General features: G+C 38.5%; 2 protein-coding genes across 3 annotated transcripts; both read left to right on the forward strand.

Moving 5' to 3' along the window:
- The first annotated feature begins 548 nt into the window (after positions 1–548).
- LOC128510697 (epidermal differentiation-specific protein-like) lies at positions 549–1666 on the forward strand. The gene has a single exon (XM_053483158.1). It carries the CDS (start codon positions 555–557, stop codon positions 1560–1562), a length of 1008 nt encoding a protein of 335 aa, XP_053339133.1. The 5' UTR covers positions 549–554; the 3' UTR covers positions 1563–1666.
- Positions 1667–6384: 4718 nt separating this feature from the next.
- On the forward strand, positions 6385–20480 carry slc10a7 (solute carrier family 10 member 7). Of its 2 annotated transcripts, XM_053483402.1 has the most exons (13): positions 6385–6716; positions 7751–7833; positions 8289–8425; positions 10747–10822; positions 11354–11392; positions 11512–11547; positions 13297–13380; positions 13484–13649; positions 15441–15492; positions 15588–15661; positions 16094–16239; positions 17826–17884; positions 19566–20480. In XM_053483402.1, the coding sequence occupies exons 1-12, from the start codon at positions 6617–6619 to the stop codon at positions 17844–17846; spliced, it is 1014 nt and encodes a 337-aa protein (XP_053339377.1). In that variant the 5' UTR covers positions 6385–6616; the 3' UTR covers positions 17847–17884; positions 19566–20480. The 2 variants fall into 2 exon arrangements, with proteins under 2 accessions (XP_053339377.1, XP_053339376.1); XM_053483401.1 differs by lacking the exon at positions 17826–17884 and having other exon boundaries at positions 6386–6716.
- Positions 20481–20593: the final 113 nt, after the last annotated feature.

Raw genomic sequence — 20593 nt, forward strand, 5'->3', positions numbered from 1 at the left:
ATTAATTTTTTATATATATATATAGTTATATGAGTCTTTTTGGCAAGTTGGCGACAAGTTATCTGTCAATTTTCAAGTATCAGGTGTTCCACTTAGTAATATGCTTTGATTAACAAACATCATGCCTACGGCTACAAGAGTTGTTTATTACTTATCTCATTATCTTTAATTCCAGCTGACAAATGAGTGTCATCACTTTTAGTACTGGTATAGAAAACGTAATGTCATGTAAAAAAAATCAAAGAGAAAATGAATTCATGCACACACTACATAGAAGCTATAAAATCCATGGAAATTAATGTTTACTTTTTAGCTTATCCACTGGAATTGATAAGATCATCTGATGCATTCCTTTTTATAATGAATAGATGCAAGAACGGATAATAATATTTATTTTTTTAGGCTATATTCTAGAGAAATAGTTAAAGCCCATCCTTCAACTCCACCCCAATCTGAGCATATATATATAGAGAGAGAGAAACTTGAACAATCTTTATAGATCCTCACTCTCATCTCTTCCTGCACTGCCTGTGAATCATTAAACTCCTTCAGTCATGAACAAGATCATCGTCTATGATGGGCAAAACTTCGAGGGCATCAGCAGAGAGTTCACCAGTGATGTCCCGAATTTAACTGATGAGAATTTTAACAACTGCATCTCCTCTCTGAAGGTCATCGGGAATCCATGGGTGGCGTACAAAGATACAAATTTCACTGGTGAACCGACCATCTATGAGGATGGAGAATACCCCAATGTGTACTACGATAATGACTTATCTTCACTCGAACTGGTGACAGAGAACTTGGATGATCCTCAGATCACACTGTATGAAGAGGAAAACTACAAAGGCCGGAGCCTCATCGTCAAACATGAGACCAACCTGCTTTACGGCACTTTTAATGATACAGCATCTTCTCACAAGGTGCAGAGAGGAGCCTGGGCTCTGTATCAGCACAGGGACAGGGGCGGGTACGTCCGGGTGGCCAGAGCTGGTCATGATATGCCTAAGTACGAGTGGTTCGACAACCGTCTGACTTACCTCTGTCCTCTTAAAGCAGGCCACCCCAGTATTAAAGCTGAAGTTGAATGGGACAAAATGAAAGAGCATGAAAAAACAGTTACACTCGTCTCCATCACTGGTATAAATAATGGATCAGAGAAACAATCCCTCAACACTGAGCTGAATCGAGAGTTCAGGGGATACGTCAATGAAAGCTTTAAATTTAGCGAATCCTCACAGATTGGTGTGGGAACCAAGTTTGAAATAATAGTGTCTGATGTTAAAACAAAGAAAACCTTCAATGTCAGAGACACCTTTCCAGTGGAGAAGGGCAGCAGCAACACCAGAACCACAACTGAGGGAATCAAAGTCGCCTTTCCAGCCAGCGTTCCTCCTCACACCAAACTCACAGTGAACGTGGTGAGGAAGAAGGTGATCATTACAGTCCCTGTGAAGCTGACCATCACCACCGGCTTTACCTCTAAGGTTGAGAATGGAGAGTACAGGTGTGAGGATGGGAATTCTATTACCACTGAATACAAGGAGGTGAAGATGGCGTGAGGAACAAAACACAGAAAAGATTTACTGTTACAAATATTATAGGAAGTTAATTAGCAGGTTTTTACCTATCAGAATTTAAGAATTAAAATTGTATTAAAATTGATTTTAGATAGACACTGTCCATTTTAAGTCTGAGCAGTCATGTAATCTTCGAGTCAAGTTTTGTTTTAGCCATTACATTTTTTTTCGTTTAAACTTTTCTGTTTGCTGTAACTTGTTTAACTTTCTCTTAGTTACAAACCCAGTTTTTTTTCATAATAATGTATTTTATTTTGTCTTATTAGAATATTATGTTTTTAAAAATGGGAATAATGAGGCTAAACATTAATCAGTAGTTTAGATGTTGAATCAGTGTGTATGGTGGTGGAATGTCATGATTTTTATTCTGTATGCATCACTGTGACGTAATTCAGTTACTAATTCCAGTTTATTTAGATCATGCATTTACGTCAGTAGTTTAAGTTCTAAAGTTAAAATAGTCTAGTATTTTACATTTATATCATTACAAAAGTTAAAGTGTGTAAAATGTTTAAAATAATCTACACTGTGCAGAATGTACAATGTGCAGGCATGTAGTTCAATCTTACTGCTCTGATTAATACACATTCTTCAAGTCAATGATTTTTATTCTAACATTATTGATTAAATGATTCAATAAATAAATCTCTCTATACAAATCAAGGGTGTAATCCTGCATTGTGCTCAGTGTTCCTGAAAAAAAAGAAAAATAAGATTAAGAATGATATTACAGACTGTTAACTGTTACGTATTCTTTTAAGGTTTATTTGCTTACAAAATACAGAGATTATGATATTCATCTGATGGTATTATTATATTACATGAGGTCTGCACACCTGCTGATATTAATAAAGGGCTGATGATTAGCAGCACCTGGCTGTAACTTACCCTCTTAAATCCTGTGGAGGCAGTAAGGAGGTTCCTTAGCAGTGCACACCTTTTTTTGTACACACATCATCTAGTTTTTAAATGAAGGTTTTTATTTTTAAAAGAAAACAAAATCCAAAACTACATAGCCCTGTGTATGCTGCCTGGCCAAAGAAGAAGTCACCACCTGGGGGTATTCCAGAAAGCAGGTTATGTGACATACCCGAGTAAGTTAAAGTGTAAATTAGTGGATAACCTCAACTTTCGGTTCCAAAAACGGAGGTAACTTTCTCGGTAGCAGGTTACGTTTCAGGGTAAGTTTTGTTTTGAAGGTTATTGAGCATGAAGGCCCTTTTGATGATGATCCTGTGGACGTGGAGGCACAAATTATACGATTATATGGGAGACAGTTATAAGACCGCGTATTGATGTCTTTTCATTTCCTAATAATTATTTGAAAGATCTTTATCGGTTTTCAAGGGAATCGTTAATTTACTTAACACATCTCTTGAAACCGCATATTGCACATGTCACAAACGGCGAGTCTGGGCTTAGAACGGAAAACATTCTGTGCATAGCACTTCGGTTTTTTTTTTGCGTCAGGGCATTTTTTGAATGTGTACAGTTCCCTGGACATAAACCTCTGCATGTAATTAGAGAAATTTCACAGAGTGGCAGGTTTGTCCGTTGTAGTAAAATCGGTGACGCATATTTGATATGTAGTCATACTATTTATATACAAGTATTTATCCTGCACACACACTTGATACTCCCATATATGACTTTCTATCTCAGGGTTTCTAAATGTAATTGAGTGCATTGGTGGCACCCACATTCCTATTAAAGCTCCTTCAATAAATGAATAAATGAGAGAGACGTACCAGGACAGTACAATGGTTACTTGCTGGGGGACAGAGGACACCCTTGTCTGCCCTATTTAATGACACCCTACCCTGAACCTGATCCTGGACCACAGACACACTTTAACCTGGCTCACAGCCGAACACAGGCCAAGGTGGAGATGACCATAGGGATCCTCAAGTCTAGGTTTCAGTGTCTGCGTGGGCTCCGGGTCAGTCCAAGTGGCTTGTGTTGTGCTTCACCACATTGCCACTATAAGAGGAGAGAGCCACCTCCTTGTATTGAAGAAGAGGCCCAGAGGAACCTCTACAGATTTTTGCACACAACAGAGATGGAAGACTTTTGAGAGACAGGATTTGTCGAAATTACTTTTATTAAATTGTTTGCACTGGTCTGCTGTGTAGTTCATTTCTTTATTTTCTAAAAAAAACAATGAAAGTAAAATGAAATAAAATGTGTTTTTTTTATTACATTGCTTTATATACACAACACTTTAAACATGCAACAGATTAATATACGCACAAGTTCTCACCTAAAGGCGACGCTCCAGTAATTTAATTTCTAGTGTTGCTTTTTTCTCTAATTTGTTTTTAAAGCCGGACCTGATACAGCTCCTTTGCCGGCAACTAGGAAGGAAACTAGGTATTATTATTAAAAATAATTAAATAAATAAGATTCTGTTAGACAATAAAATTTAAGTATAGACAACTGTACACAAATTCTTACATTGATTAGATTGTGCATCATTGAGGTTAAAGGACCTTCATCCGTGGGTAAATCCCCAGGTATGTGCTGTGAAAGAACAATGACAGTTTGTTACTCTAATGTAAAAAGGGGGCGCTACATTATAATAGTATGCATCATATCTCAGTGGATCTACCAGCATTGTCCACTTCTGTCACAGCAGGTGTGGTCTCTTCATCTTCATCCTTCAGTGGAAATATGCAAGTATACATAATAAAATAAAAGCAACTAAAGGTACCTGACAACAAAACACTTACAACTGTGACAGACTGTGTTCTTTCTGTAGGGTCCAATAATACAGTCCCTCTATCAGTATCTATAAGAAAATACAACCCATAAAATTTTCAATATTATAAAAAAAAAATGGCCTTTTAGTGACAGAGATAGTCATTTATTAAGTCATATAATTAAAATAAATCCAAGTGGTAAACTTACATTTCACCATGTTAGTGTCACTGGTGGCCCTTTATTAAGGGACAGACCATGTATTGAGTGCATGTAATGATCATACTTTTTATAAGGTTTTATAACATTTCTTTATTGTAAATCCTTTTTTAATTGATCTTAGGACATGTTCTATTGATATACTGGATTTTTTACCTTTATGAGCTGTAAATCATAATCATGTAATTTAAAAACAAAAAGGGCTTGAAATATTTTAATTTATGTGTAATGAATTTAGAATGAGTCTCACCAAAGCTTTTTTTTTTTACAATATTCTAATTTGTAGATTTTACAAGTATTATTGATTATTTTCCGTGCTAAAAAAGTTGCCTTAACTCAATAATTGTTTAAATCGTTGAACCATTCAGCCAAGTTTTTCCCTAATGAGAATTTAAAGGACACGTGATAGTACGCTAGTGACCCCTAGCGGTTCATACGCAACAGTACATCAACACATCAATATTCCCAACAAAAAAAACAATGTAAATATATTTACATGTATTTATTTATGGAACTTTTTATTTCGTAGACCACCATTAAAAAATTTTGTTCTGATATGCTGGTCCACAACAGACAAACAAACAAAAAGTGCTGTGGTGAAAAGTGCTGTCACTTAGTTATGCTGATGCCAAAATCATTTATATTAACATGACAGACACATTACTTGTATGTGTTCATAATATATAGGATGCAATTTTAAGCATGAAATATATTTTGTTACTTTAATGTTATATTTTTAATTGTACTTTTTTTGATAAAGCCAGAAAAGAGTTTATAGAAACTGTTAAAAAGTTATATCTAATAATAATCTGCTGATCTTTAATGTAATCAGTGATATTATTATTATTATTATTATTATTATTTGAGGTTGAAGCCCACGTACATGTCTGTGTGTCTCTCTGTACAGCAGAACTCTCTGTCTAACTTATTAATACAAAGAAATCCCATTCTGTAAGGTTGAGTATCTTACGCCTTGTTTACACTAAGTTGTCCTTCTTTGGTGCTCAGACAAATACACTCCCAGTTCGGTAATCGGAGAGTGAATCACAGATGAGAAATGGAAAAAGTAGATCAAAGGATAAAGATGAAGTTTTGTCTTAAAACCACTCCAGCGTGTTAAAATTCACTTATACCACTTTAAATTCTGTCCACACAGTTGTGCATGATGCTGTGACAAAATTTGGCTGGACAGACATGCAGACAGAGACATGCAGACAATTTTTTGTGAGACTGGTTTCAAATTTTCCAATGTACGAAATGTAAAGATATCATTGAAAGAGCAAGTTTTGACCAATGTACAGACAAAACATTTTTTTATTATGTAGATAGTCTGGTCACGGTACAACTTGCAGAAACATTAGAAGATGTTCATGACATGTATTTTATGTACTTGTCATTTTATACAACTAAATTATTTTCAAATTAATAATTATTTGAATCCTTTAATCATCCAGCCATTAAAGTCACTGTGCATTTATTGTGATTTTTTGAGATAAAATATGAACAGTTTTTTTTTTATACAATAAGAATGTAAATTAAATAAAAGCATGCTAGCGCCCCCTTGCGGTTGATAGTACATAAACAGAACATACACAAACTATTCATAAAAGAGAAATGATGCTGTTATTTATATAATGAAGTTATTTATTTTCATGAAAGATTTTATTTCATAGACAACAAATAAAATATTTTGTTTTGCTCAGGTTGTCCTCAGCAGACAAACAAATAATCAAACAGATTATTGTCCAATTATCAAAGTGTATTGTTTGCATTACGGTACCTGCGCTGTAATAGCAGAGATTACGGTAAACATGGCGCTTCGCTTATGTGTCCGGAAGTGAGTTTTGAACGCGTATCCGAATCCTAAACCGCTTCCGCGCTCCCTCTACACGCGCACTACGCAGGGGCTGAGAGAATGACGTAAACAGGCTCAGTGAGGGATCCTACGTGTCAGGAAGTGAGGGAGTGGTTTGGGATCGAGCCGGTGTCACAGCGACGCTCCACAGTTGGTTACGGAGGCGCCGGCGGAGAGCGCGAGAGAGAGCGAGTGTGTGTGTGTGTGTGTGTGTGAGAGAGAGAGCTGAGAGGGCTGGCGGCGGTTTAACGGGACTCCCTCCGGTATGGGCCTGGTCGCGCGCGTGCGGAAAGAATGGTTCATCGTCGGTATCGCGCTCGTGATCGCTTCGGCCAAGCTTGCGCCGTCGGTCGGTGTGAAAGGAGGTGAGTCTCATCATCATCATCATCATAAAGTGTTCAGAACTCAGTATTACTTCCTGTACTGAATGTGTCTGACTTTAAATTTAACTTTATTATAACAAGTATTAACTTTCATCTCACTTCCTTATTCCTCAGAGTCTCAGGAAACACACTGAGTTTAAATGTAAATGTTTGAAATGTTTCTCTCTCTCTCTCTCTCTGCAATCACGCGCGACACCTGAACTCATTAATATTCATGAGCTGAATCTGGTTAGCACACCTGGACACGTCACTGACACGACACGCCCCTTTCCCCCCCCCCCACACGCACACATTCCTGAAAGTAATGACGTCATCACCTATGAAACCATGTGACGAGTCGTCTGTGTGTGAGCTGTTTCCTCTCACGCTTCTGTAATTAAACCTCAGTGTCGAGGAGATTCCGCCGTTTTGGAGGATAAGCTCCGCCCACTGTGCCAGATGATCTTCCGAACGCTCCAGCAAACGACGATGTCACATGACGCTGTGCCTGGATGGTTGGCTCAGTCGTATGATGCTCGCCTGCGATGCGAAAGCCCCGGGATGGGATGGAAACCCACCAAGCACTGGGAGAAGATGCGAACTTCATGCGCACAGACCCTGAGACGTGAATCCAGAACTCGGACCCTGTAATAAACCTCCTACAGACCGCCACAGTCCACTCACGAGTAGCTCACTAACTGCTACAATGGTTTTTGTTTTCTAGTTTTAAGGCATGGCCGAACTACTACATCCAACCTCCTGACACACAGTATGACTGCAGATCAAATCCCTGCTATCCGTTCTCACCCCGATGAGGATGGGTTCTCTGTTGATTCCGGTTCCTCTCAGGGTTTCCTCTGATCGTTCTGATTCATACAGATTTCCATAATTTTCTTTTGATTCTGTAGCGAGAACTGTATCGATTCTGGATCAGATGAGTGCTTTAGAAGTTCCGGAGTGTTTGATGTCATGACATTTAATTTTTTTATTTAATATATTTCTGCTTTATCTAATCTGTCCGAACTGCTCTCCTTCAGGTCCTCTTCGGCCCGAGATAACGATCACCTACATCGCTGTGTCTGCCATCTTCTTCAACAGTGGTCTGTCCTTAAAGACTGAGGTAGTGTGTGTGTGTGTGTGTGTTCACAGGGTGTGTACTTGTTGACTCTAAGGGTGGGCAGTATAAACCATTTACATTGTACACACTTTCATTGCAACTTGTCTGAGTTTGTTATTTCACAGTTTATTAATCTATACGTCCTGTTTCCCCTCTCTGTCTCTCTGTCTCTATCTCTCCCTGTGTCTCTGTCTCTCTCTGTTTCTCTTTTTCCCTCTTTCTTGGTCTCTCTCTCTCTATCTGTCTTACTTCCTTTATTTGTCTCTCCCTTTTTCATCTCCCTCTGTCTCTCTTTGTCCCTTTCCGTCGCTGGCTCCCTTTCTGACTCTCTTTCTCTTTCTATCTGACTCTCTCCATCTGTCTCTCTCTCTCTGTGTCTCTATCTGACTCTCTCTCTCTGTATCTGTCACTATCTGACTCTCCCTCTCTATCTGTCCGTCTCTCTCTCTATCTTTCAGGAGTTGGCGAGTGCGTTAATGCACGTGAAGTTGCATCTGTTTGTTCAGACGTTCACTCTGGTCTTTTTCCCCGTGGCCATCTGGGCTCTTCTCAAAGTCTTGGCACTTACTACCATTAATGAATGGCTTCTCAAAGGGTATGTGTACACACAAACACACACACACACACACTCTTTCAGGTAGTAAATCTATGCTGCTCTTCTTTACTGCCACGCGGTAGTGGTTTGCCCCTCCCCCTCCCCACCTGTGTGAATGGCTGCTCTGTCTGCAGGTCACACGGCTCCGTTCCACCGCGTCCTCCGGGGGTCCATGCGCTCAGGGTTCAGTTGGTCCCCATGTATGGACTCATTCAGGTGGAGGAGCGTAACATTTACCAGAGCAGCTCCGTGTCACTGAAATGAGAAGATGTTACAGAGACCTGATGTGGATTTATCATTATGATATTTAATCACCAGGTTAAATATCGGACGATATGATGTTATCACGATACTCAAGTGACGATTCGATCTGTATTGTGATTTTATAAATATCCCGATGTGTTATAATTTTTGTTTCAGTTTGAAACAATCTAAGCAAACAATTTGTAAACTCTTCCCACGCGGGACACTCTGCTGCCTACTAGTGAGTGGACAGTTTAAAGTGCTCCACCTGTAGGATTATAGAGGAACTGCAACATTTTACCACCTTATATGCAAAACATATTTAAATGAAATATATAGAAAAAAATGGTTATTTGTTGTTTTTCCCCCTAAATCTCTTGTTTCTAAAGGACATTTAGTGTATGTTTAATGAAATGTCAAGCTGCGAGGATGGTCCAAACATTAAGCATGTCTTGAGGTCAACAACTGGTGACGATTTAGCGCCAAAGTCAGACTCAGGGTCAAAACTACAGAAACATGAGGAAAGTCACTCACACTGATGGAATAGTTAAGATTAAGATGCAGGTATTTGTCACATGTATCTGAAGCTGGGGTCAGAGTGCAGGGGCAGCCAGGATACAGCGCCTACCCCGGAGCAGATAGGGTTTAGGACCTTGCCTTGCTCAAGGACCCAACACGTGCAGCTAGGCGGTGCTGGGGCTCGAGCCCAGAGCCCTAACGGTTCGAGTCTCTGTTCACTGATAGCGAAACAGGTGTGTGTGGTTGGGAGTCAGATAAGACCTTGAAGTGTCTGGGTAAAAACAGAAGATTTTTAAAAACATATATAATGTATTTGTTATTGTATGTTTTGCGTTTGAGGGAGTTGCAGTGTTGCAGTTCGTACACTGTTCGGACATACGTATCCCATGTGGGCGGAGCGAATTAATTGCTAAACTTGTTTAGAATTGTAGTAAGAAAAAATTATATTGAACTGTGGAGTAATTATAAAATCGTGATACTTACAGAAAGGCAATACAAATCGAATCACAGAGGTATCACGATAATATCAAACAGTCCTCTGTGTTTCCCGTCCATAGTTAATATAAGAAATTTTTTTTAAGGAGCTGTTTATAATATTTATAGAAGGAGTCGCCGATGTCAGGGGTAAAACTGTGACTAAAGGGTTTAACCTTCGCTCCGATTCACGAATATTCGTATTAAGAACAAAAATTTTGCAAGAAATTCGCCTCGGCAAGCGAAGCATTTTCGGCATACAACTGAACAAACCGAACCGAATCATAAATTAATGTTAAGTAAGGTTTAATGTCTATTTATTTCATATTTTAATTCATTTACATGTCTTTTCCAAATGTTTTGATTGTTTTTATATGCAGAAATATGATCATAATGTTGGAAATTGTTGATATTGGTATTATTTTTTTGTGTGTCTGAAACGGATTATCTGCATTTACATTATTTCCTATGGGACAATGCGTTTCACAATATGACATTTCACCTTAAGAACTCGCCTCCGGAACAAAATAAATTTATATGCTGAGGTAAAAATGTATTTATTTTAAGATTAATAGAATGTATTTTTAAAATTCGTAGATGAGAAGAGGACATACTGTAACTTGTGGGCCGACTTTCACAAAGCTATAAACGGCTGAAAAGTCATACTTTAATAAAGCATTGTAATTAGGTGAGGTAAAGTGGTAATAAAACATAACGTATGTACTTCACCAATGTGTTTAAGATCAAACCGTACTGCTCTATTAGAGGAACCAGGAACTCTGTAGGACAGTTCAGGTGAATTAGAGGAACCTAAAGATTCCAGCGTGTTCAGGAACTGAGCTCATGTCCTCTCAGCTTGGTTTAAATGTACAGTATAATAAAGCGACATCCACTACAACATGATTATTTTTCTGCTTAAATCGAACCCTTCCTGCGTTTACATGTTTGATTGACAGCTCACATCACCAATAGAGCAGGATGTTAGTTCCGCCCCTGAGTTTGACTGTTAAAGAAAGCGTTATGGTGAAACAAAATTTATATATATATATATATATGTGTGTGTGTGTGTGTGTGTGTGTGTGCAGGTTACAGACGGTGGGCTGTATGCCTCCTCCTGTGTCGTCTGCCGTCATCCTTACCAAAGCCGTCGGAGGAAACGAGGTGCGAAAGAGCGATAATGATTTCTTTATCTTTTTTTTTATTCATATTTTATTTCATGCTTCTGAATTCTGTACTCTGATTGGTCAAAAAATGAGGAGCTAGAGCTTTTTCGTAAATCACGGGTTTATATGTATTTACAGTACTCGTTCTACATCTCATATGTAGAACTGCAAATGTTCCTCGAAGGTGCAATAATTTCTACAACGTATAAATATTCTTATTATGGTAAGGAATGTTTGTTTTATAGTTTGGGGAAGGAGTCTCTAGTGTCAGTGCTTCGTCAAAAAGGAGGTTTATACCTCTAGGTTTAGGAGAGAGAATAAAGAGAGGCTGGAGAGGAAACGACTGTTTATAGCTGCTGTAACATAAGTGAGAAAAGATTTAGGTAGAGTCATAGACGCTTCACACTATTAAAGGATAAAATAAGTGGATGTAATATTAAAGTGTTGCATTTTGTATTGTTGCTTAATAAACAAGCGTTTGCAGTGAAAACGCTCAAAGTTGTTTGTTATGTTGCTGTTGTTTTTGCAGGCCGCCGCCATTTTCAACTCAGCGTTCGGAAGCTTTCTGGTAAGAGTTCACCGTCTGAGTCTGTAGGTGTGGCTGATTAAATCCAGCTCAAGTTTAAGAGACAAAATAAGACAACAGGATGGTTTTGTTCTGTGATATAATGATCATGTGATCTGCAGGGGATCGTCGTCACGCCGCTGCTGCTGCTGCTGTTCGTGAGTAAAGCTGGCGCTTATGGCTTTAAATAAACATATATATAATAATAATTTTTATTTTATAGTTAGTTAATATTTTGTCTTGATTTATTTAGAATTTCTTTTATGATGCATGAAAAAGAACATTTTGTTTTTTTAGATATATTCTTAAGCATTACAGGTCTCTATGAGAATAAATATAATTAATAAATATATTTAATAATAAATATCATTAATAAATATCATTAATAAATATTATTAATAAATCACTTAATGGCCTAGGTCCCATTTACAGATATGCTCACTAAATATAAACCTAACAGACTCTCAGATCGTTAGGATCGAGTCAGGTAGAAATACCAAGGGTTCACACAAAACAAGGGGAGTCAGCTTTTAGTTATTATGCTGCCCGCAGTTGGAACCAGCTTCCAGAAAAGATCACATGTGATAAAACATTAGTCACATTTAAATCTAGACTCAAAACTCATCTGTTTAGCTGTGCGTTTATTCAATGAGCACATTCAACTTTGCTACGTCCGAACCGACTGCATTATTTTATGTTTTTCTAATATCTTAAACTGTTTTATTTTTATTTTCAATTGTGTTAATTAGTTTTAATTAGTTTTCTATTTTTATTTAAAATTTAAATTAGTTTATAGTTTTATTGCAAACTGTTTTTATTTTTATTTTAAATTAAATTTAAAAGTTTTTGTTAAAAAAAAGTTTTATTGCTATTATCTTTTATTTCATTTTATGATTATTTTCTTTTCTTCAAAGTAAAGCACTTTGAATTACCATTGCGTATGAAATGTGCTATACAAATAAACTTGCCTTGCCTAATAATAATACTAATAATAATGTTACTTTAAAGTAATACAAATTAGAAACATTATAATGTTATCGATTTATTATTGTTATTATTATTATATTTTTGTTTAAGAATTAATGTGCATTATTTTATTTCTTTGGAAATAGTTAACGTTCATTGACATCATGGTCTTTTGTTTGTTTTTGGGGCAGAGCTTCTTAAAATCTGCTACTCGTTACAAATACGTCATTTAGTACAAGTCAAACTAAACCCCTAATCAGTCAAACACAGTGTGTGTGTGTCTAAGTCTAATAATATCCTGGATATACATACTTAAGACTGTTAGACTTAACATTTCTAACGTCAGTATTAGTTGCCTAAGTGAGAAGTGAGAAGATCCTGATCCGAGTCAGCTGCACGCGGTATAACGGCCACATTAGTTTTAATTAAATACTGTCGATCTTAAAACAAAGAATTCATAAGTTCAACTTGAGAAAAACTTTAACAGCAATAAATTAAACGATTAGATCCCATTGGGTGTAAAAGATCATCGGTTCTGAAAAGGTTCTGAATGTTATTAATAAGTCCTTGTTTGCGGTTAAATAAACGCTTAACAGATACTTAGAACTTAGTTACTACTAAGTAATTTCTCCCTCCATTTTACATCGAGACTAAACCATGTGGTTCAAATTTCAGGAAGTTTTAAAACTTGTTTTAAGTTTTGCAGAAATCAATTATATAAACAAACCCTGGGTCACGTTGTCCCCATCACAGTTGGGTCATTTGAGAGATAATTATTAATGGACCTCGGACCTGCTCCGCTTAATAAAAGCGGTATAATTTCAATCCAAACATGTTTTGTATTTGATGTGGACATTAGAGCTTTTTATGTACTAATAAACTGGAAAATTATCTATTTTTATATATATGTGTGTGTGTTTCTCTCTTTCTCGCCGCTTTAGCTGGGCTCGTCCTCCTCAGTACCGTTCTCCTCTATCTTCTCTCAGCTCTTCATGACCGTAGTTGTCCCTCTTATAGTTGGGCAGGTAAAAGTATATATATGTGTGTGTGTGTGTGTGTGTGTGTGTCTGTTACTGTACTGTATTGCTATCTCATTCCTGACACTAATGGGATAAAACCCCTGTCCAGGTGTGTAGGAGGTTCCTGAGGGAGTGGCTGGAGAGGAGGAAGCCCCCGTTCGGCACGGTGAGCAGCGTCGTCCTGCTCATGATCATATACACCACGTTCTGCGACACCTTCTCCAACCCCGACATCGAGCTGGACCACCTCAGCCTCCTCATCATCGTCTTCATCAGTAAGTGACTCGAGGAACCCTGTGCACCAGCGAGATCTTTCATCTCAAATTTTAAAAAGGAGAAAAACTGTATGAATATGATTATTCATCATATTACTCTACAATTTAATCTCTGAAAAGTTGGGATGAAGGTGAGCTAAGGCTGAAACACTGGCACAGACGTGCCTCAGGGCGTTTGAGACATTATTAAAATAAATAATAATAAAAGTAGACAAATTGTTTATCAGGTAAACCGAAAACAAAAAAACAAATTCCTTGACGAAGTCTAATCTGCATTTCTACATGTGGAGAACTTTCCCTACGCCAGGTGTTTTAGCCTCGGGATGTTTCAGGACAATTAGCATAGCTGAGAGACTCCTATGCTAACATACAAAAGAAAAAAAAAGGTTTAGAACAACGCCAGTATTTGTCTGAAAAGTAGGACGTTAAATGTCACAACATGCTCTAACATTAAAGTACAGGATAAAAATAATTAAAGCATTTAAAAAGAAGTCATGGAATTTTTCTGAATATAGTAATTTAATCTATATTTTTGACTTTTCAAAGTACTAACAGCGTCTGAACTGTGGAACTTTTTCTGACGCGGGTGCAGACGTTCTCACGAGAGTCTGAGAAAGGAATTCTTATCCTTCTGACAGCCCACGCTAACCTTTTGTTTCGACCTTTTGTGCAAAACTGACTTTAGATGTCTTTAGACTTTCAGACGCGTCTACAGTTGGCGTGTACGAACAAAAAAGTGAGATGAAACAAACATTTCCTGCATTTTTCCATTATTGGTTTTGCTGTTTTTTAGATAAACTTAGATAATTGTTTCTTAGATGTTTGGGAAAATTAAATTTTCCAACCCCCCCAAAAAAAAACACCCTTTCTAAAACTGATGGTACTTATAGTGTAGTTAGTAACTGATGTAATGATTTATCTACTGATGGAAACTTCAAAGCTCTTTTGTAAGTCGATCTCGATAGGATTGTCTGTCGAACGCCTGAATGTAAATGTAAAAAAAAGGAAGCCTGTGAGGTTTATCCGAGGCGCGATTATTAACAGAATTAGATCAATAGAATTTCTTGCTATTGTGACCTCATATAAGACGAGCCCCTCCCCCAGTTTGTTACTCAGCTCTGCAGTTCTCTGTAAGGGCGTGTCTCAGATGCAGCTCATTTACATAGACGCTGAAACAAAGGAAGTATAAAAATGGTATAAATAACTGCAATGGGTAAAGGGGTATTTCAGCTGATACATATATACACACACACACACACACACACACACACACACACTTTGGGGGAGCTCTAAAACCTGTGTTAACTTCTTAAAAAAATAGGGAGATATAGGGCCTTTAAATTTCAATAAAGATGAATAAAATTTTTGATCGGTCCTCACTTTAAAAAAAAAAAAGGCAATTTTACTGATGAACCGGAATTTTCTTAATAACGTTTAAAGATACGATGTCATAAACGCGTCTTGAGTTCAGGGCTTATGTGATGATCTGAAAGCAGTTGAGACGAGCGAACGTCGTCCTTCTGCTGGAAGCCGCGTGTCCGTGGACGAGCCAATCAGACTACGACATGATCCTAAAGATCGTGGACAGAAAAGTGTCCCAAAGTTATGAGACGCTGTGTATCCCCAGACTACAGCACGACTATAATATCAGCTTTTTGTTGTTTTTTTATGCATTTTGTCCATTATCTTGTATCAGTGTCCCTGTAAATACGTCCTGTATACAGTAGATGATTAACACGATCCAGTTTTATCTGATTTGATCTGATTGCTGTCTGATTTCTCCCTCTGCAGTTTTCAGCATTCAGCTCACCTTCATGTTACTGGCATTCTTCCTGTCTACCAGGTAATACGTCCGGTCTTATATTTTGTCCTCAATACACATCAACGCTCGTTCCTCACACACTCACACTGATACATTTGGTGTTCGTCTCTTCGCAGGAAGTCTTCGGGCTTCACAGCTGGAGATTCTGTAGCGATACTCTTTTGCTCGACGCACAAATCCCTCACGCTGGGTGAGTCACACCTCAAATAAGACGAGACCTACAAGTTCAGTTAAGAAACCAGGATTAAGGCAAAGACGCACGTCCAGATAGAGACGTCTAACAGGTTTTAAAACAGTCAAAGCCTAACTGATGGACCAGATGAAGTTAAAGCGTGATGTTAGTTGTTCTTGTTTTGTTTTTTTTCTTTCCTTTGTGAACCTCTTTCAGTCGTGTCAGCGTACGATATAAGTTTTCAGGACGTATTATTATTATTATTATTATTATTAGATGTAAATTTGATTGTGTTGCAGTGGAAATGCAGTAGCCGTGTGCATTGTGAAGACCAGGAAACAGTAAAAGTCCTCACAATGATAGGACCGAGTCACGTCAGCCGGTCCCCGAAAATACAATGTTTGAGCTGTGTGTGTGTGTGTGTGTGTGTATGTGTGTGTGTGTGTGTAGGAATCCCCATGCTGAAGATTGTATTTGCAGGCTTTGAGCATCTCTCGCTCATCTCAGTGCCTCTGCTCATCTATCACCCGGCTCAGATTCTCCTGGGCAGCATCCTGGTGCCAACCATTAAAGCCTGGATGAACAAGAGTGAGAAGGTAATAAACAAACAAACAAACAAACAAACACACTAAAATCTATTCACAGGCAACAAGTCATCAGTGGGCATCGCATTAACAATAACCCTAAGTTCACTACATATCCCGTATTTTCCACACTATAGGTGCTGATTGAAAAGAATTTTATTCTGTAGCCATAGCAACGCTCTCACCTGTCGTAGCTGGTAATGAGTCTCAGCTAACTAACGAACTAACCTGCTTAGCCTGCTTTTCTAGATAAAATTAATTATTCTCAGTAATGCTAATCAAATCCAGATTGATGTAACTCTTGTATTAACAACATTCACACTTTGTCCTGCATGTTTGTTTTTTTTTTGTTGTTTTTTTGTCTCTCTTACTCCTCAACTCAACTCGCATTCTGATTGGTCGAAAGATCAAACATTCTGTTTCAGAGAGACAGACTGGAGCCGGCACTGATAGAATTTCCAGAGCGTGATTCGATTTAATCTGCAGCCAAGGCTGAGCGGCGTCTAGTCATAACAGTGAAAGAGAAAGTGCATCATTGTTTTGCGAGTTCTCTGTTTTGTGAGAAATCTAAGGACACCAGAGTGTGTGTCAGGATGTCTGGGTTTTAATAGAAGTCAATCCCACAATGGAATAACAACAAAACCTGGGTTACTTGACATCTGAAGCCTTAATCCACCCTGTTTGTGTTTCTACGGCCTGTCACTGAACATGAGTGGGATTTTTAGTGTGATTGACCGGTGATCAACCAATCAGCCTCAGATATAAACCATTCGTATGCGTAGAAGCCGGGCGTGCCCCAGCCGTTTGCAGTCCACGCACTCACTGTCGAGTTTTGAGACTTTGGAGACGTTTGAGGCGGTAAAACGTCTCCGGTTCTTTATAATCCTACAGGTGGCGCTCTCTCAGAACTATCTACACATTTTCAGCCCATGCGGTAGGGAGTGAATTATGTGATAAGTTTGTTTAGAAATAATAATTATGGCGGATGACAGATACGCGCTGCTCAGTAACAATGTAGCAGTGTTTTTTTTCTACCCTAATTATTAATTTTTTTTTTTTTTTTTAAGAATTAAAATTCCAACAAAATCAGGGAAAACATCATATCAAATTGTGATAGCTATAAAATCGTTGCTTACAGAATCGCAATTTGAATGGAATCGGTGACTGCTGATTCCCAGCCCTAGTTTCTGATCTCTTGATGTAAAACAAGGTTCGGTCCTTGTGTTTAGTTTCACTCTCATCATCCTTCCCTCTCACTGGTGATCAACTTCATCGCTTTTGTTTCTAATTTGCTTAAAATTAAAAACTGTTCAACTGCGACATGTCGCTCAGCCTGCTCCTCCGGCTTTAAATCAGCGCTCCCACAGCAGGTCCCGCCTGTCCCAAGGTGTTGCTAGCAGCGTGCTCTGGCGTGTCTGTCCTATAGTCTGGAAAATACACTACTAATAAATACTAATAACTAATATGGGTAATAAGGTCACAAACCCATTAGTGTCATGTGAGCGGTCTCTTCATTACTCATCTACAGTATATGTATGTATGTGTGTGTGTGTCTGTGTTTGTGTGTGTGTGTGTGTGTGCGTGTGTGTGTGTATTAGGCTGCCATTTTAGTGCACTAAATCTGCATGCCTTTACCTTCCCGCCGTCGTTCGACTCCGTAAGTGCAATAAACCTCCTGACTTTCACAAATCTTTGTGTTCTTATTGATTAACTGTTGTGTGTGTGTGACGTGGTGGGAGAAACACTGTGTTCATTTACACTAACCACTATCATTATACATATAACAATAACAACCTAATTTCATTATGATTGTTTTTTTTGTCAGAAATTACATTATACTAATCCTTAAGAAGAGTTTTTGTCTTGAATCTTTTGTCATTTTTAATTCCGTGTGTGTGTGTGTGTGTGTGTGCATGAATATAATGTGGCTAAAATATTAACAAAAAAAAGTCTGATCTTTTATGTTATTATTAAGAACAACCATAAAAATCCTCATAGAGCTAAACACATTGTTCAAATTCGGTCACGTGCAGTACCAGTCAAAGGTTTGGACACTAATTTGGATTTATTGTCTACATTCTAGAACAATACTCGATTCTTAAGTAACAACAACAACGCCATCAACAGTCAGTTGTTATTTCAAGACATGAAGGTCGGCTGTTCTGGATCAGTTCTCACAAGAACAGTATTTATGTCGAGTGTGTTTGTAAAACCCATCAAGGCCCATGATGACCTTCTTAGGAAAGCACGACCAAAATTTAGCTCAGAAATCATAAATAAACAAACATTACCTCTGATTAGAGCCGTTATGAAGCTTTACAGAGCAGAAGTAGCAGATACATCTTAATATCAACTGTTCAGAGGAGATTATTGTGTGCTTTGAATAAACACCTTCAGTATTGTTTTACAGTGTAGAAAAAAATAAACATCAGGAACGACCATGGAGTTAGAAGGGGTGTACAAACTTTTGACCTTTAGTGAATGTCACTTTGCTGTACACAGCTACGGAACCTGATCGCACCAGTCTAACTGTCTGGGAAATATTGTGTGCAGTTTTTTTTTTTGGTGCGTGTTATACACTGTATTGCCAAAAGTATTGGCCCCGCCTGCCTTTACATGCATACGAACTCGAGTAACATCCATACGGTGTTAACAACATGTGATGTTGGCCCCGCCCCCTTTGCAGCTATAACAGCTTCAACTCTTTTGCGAAGTCTTTGCACAAGGTTTCGGAGTGTGTTTATGGGCTTTTTTGACCGATCATCCAGAAGCACATTTGTGAGGTCAGACGCTGATGTTGGACGAGACGGACTGTCTCACAGTCTCCGCTCTAATTCATCTCAATGGTGTTCAGTCGGGTTGAGGTCAGGACTCTGTGCAGGACAGTCAGGTTCTTTCACACTCAGTTCCAGTGAAAGGAATCCTTAATGCTTCAGCATACCAGGACATTTTGGACAATTTCATGCCTCCAAATGTGTGGGAACAGTTTGGGGACGTCCCATTTCTGTTCCAACATGACTGCGCACCAGTGCACAAAGCAACGTCCATAAAGACATGGATGAGCGAGTTTGGTTTAGAAGAACTTGACTGTCCTGCACCGAGTCCTTGAACTCCTTTGGGATGAATTAAGACGGAGAGTCCGAGCCAGGCATTTTCGTCCAAGATCATTGGATTGTCTGATCTCACAAAGGGGGCGGGGCCCACATCATATTAAACCCTATGTATTAAGAATTGGATGTTACTCAAGTTCATCTACATGTGAAGACAGGCGAGCGAATACTTTTGGCAATACAGTGCATCTCTGACTTATATATGTGTGTGTGTGTGTGTGTGTGTAGGCCCTGATACTAACCAACCTGCAGCCAATCTGAGAGAATTGTGAATAAATATACCTCAGGCTGAAACGTGACGGGACCCAACGCCGACGTGATCTGCAGTTAGACGTCGCTCCTGATGAAGGACGAGAGAGGTTTCTCGGGATGGAGCGATGACCAAGTGCCTTACTGTGACTCGCGGGACCTCAGGCAGCTTCGGCAGCTCATTTCTTTCTCTCTCTCTCTCTCGCTCTCTCTGTTTCTTCCTGTCTCTCTCTCTCTCTCTCTTCCTGTCTCTCTCTCTCTCTCTCTCTGCAGGGAAATTATTTTACGAGCTCAAAATTATCCCAAGAGCGTGTTTTGTTTTTTTTAATGAATGTGAATGTACAGCTTTATTTTTATATGAAGCTTGACGCTTCGCACACTGAGAACACAATAAGGACATTCCCAGTCATTTTTTTCCCCCCATAATTGTATTTCTATCTTGGCTAAGGGACCAGACGCCTGTTCTGCTTGATGAATTGCTTTTATCACTCTTCAGGTTGTTCGTTGTTTGTCTCTCAGCGTGACGTCTGTAGCTTGGAGGTCAGTGTTGCTGACGTTAGTGCTGCGTGATACGGACGGTTAATCATGTTGCTGTTACATTTGACGTGTTGTGACCTTTAATCCCAAATCAGGTCAAAGAAAAAACTGTGTTATGGGGGCCAAACAGAATTAGGACGTCTCATCCACACCTTCGGGATGATTACTGTACTGTACTGTATTGTAGTTAGAGGTTAAAGGGTGGATTTGAACATTTGCGTCCTTTTGCAAAAAACTGCAGTATTGCATAGTCTAATGATTAACAAACGATATATACATCGTACAACCTGCCGCATATCAGCTGTGTTTTTACTGCCACAATAAAACACCCAGAAGTCGAGTTACTGACAACTCAAACATGAGTCTAGTTTTATTTTATTTAATGAATACATTATATAAGACATATAATGTTTATTTTTTTAAAGTCACCATTTCAAAAGGGTCGTCAAGCAAAGAAAAACCAACTGAGG

This window comes from Clarias gariepinus, chromosome 22 (genome assembly GCF_024256425.1).
Source record: "Clarias gariepinus isolate MV-2021 ecotype Netherlands chromosome 22, CGAR_prim_01v2, whole genome shotgun sequence".
NCBI lineage: Eukaryota > Metazoa > Chordata > Actinopteri > Siluriformes > Clariidae > Clarias > Clarias gariepinus.

Coding starts and splice junctions, on each gene's coding strand:
- LOC128510697 (XM_053483158.1), top strand. CDS start 555: ATGAACAAGATCATCGTCTATGATGGGCAAAACTTCGAGGGCATCAGC.
- slc10a7 (XM_053483401.1), top strand. CDS start 6,617: ATGGGCCTGGTCGCGCGCGTGCGGAAAGAATGGTTCATCGTCGGTATC. Junction 11,548..13,296: donor CGCTGCTGCTGCTGCTGTTC/GTGAGTAAAGCT, acceptor TCGCCGCTTTAG/CTGGGCTCGTCCTCCTCAGT. Junction 15,662..16,093: donor GCACAAATCCCTCACGCTGG/GTGAGTCACACC, acceptor GTGTGTGTGTAG/GAATCCCCATGCTGAAGATT.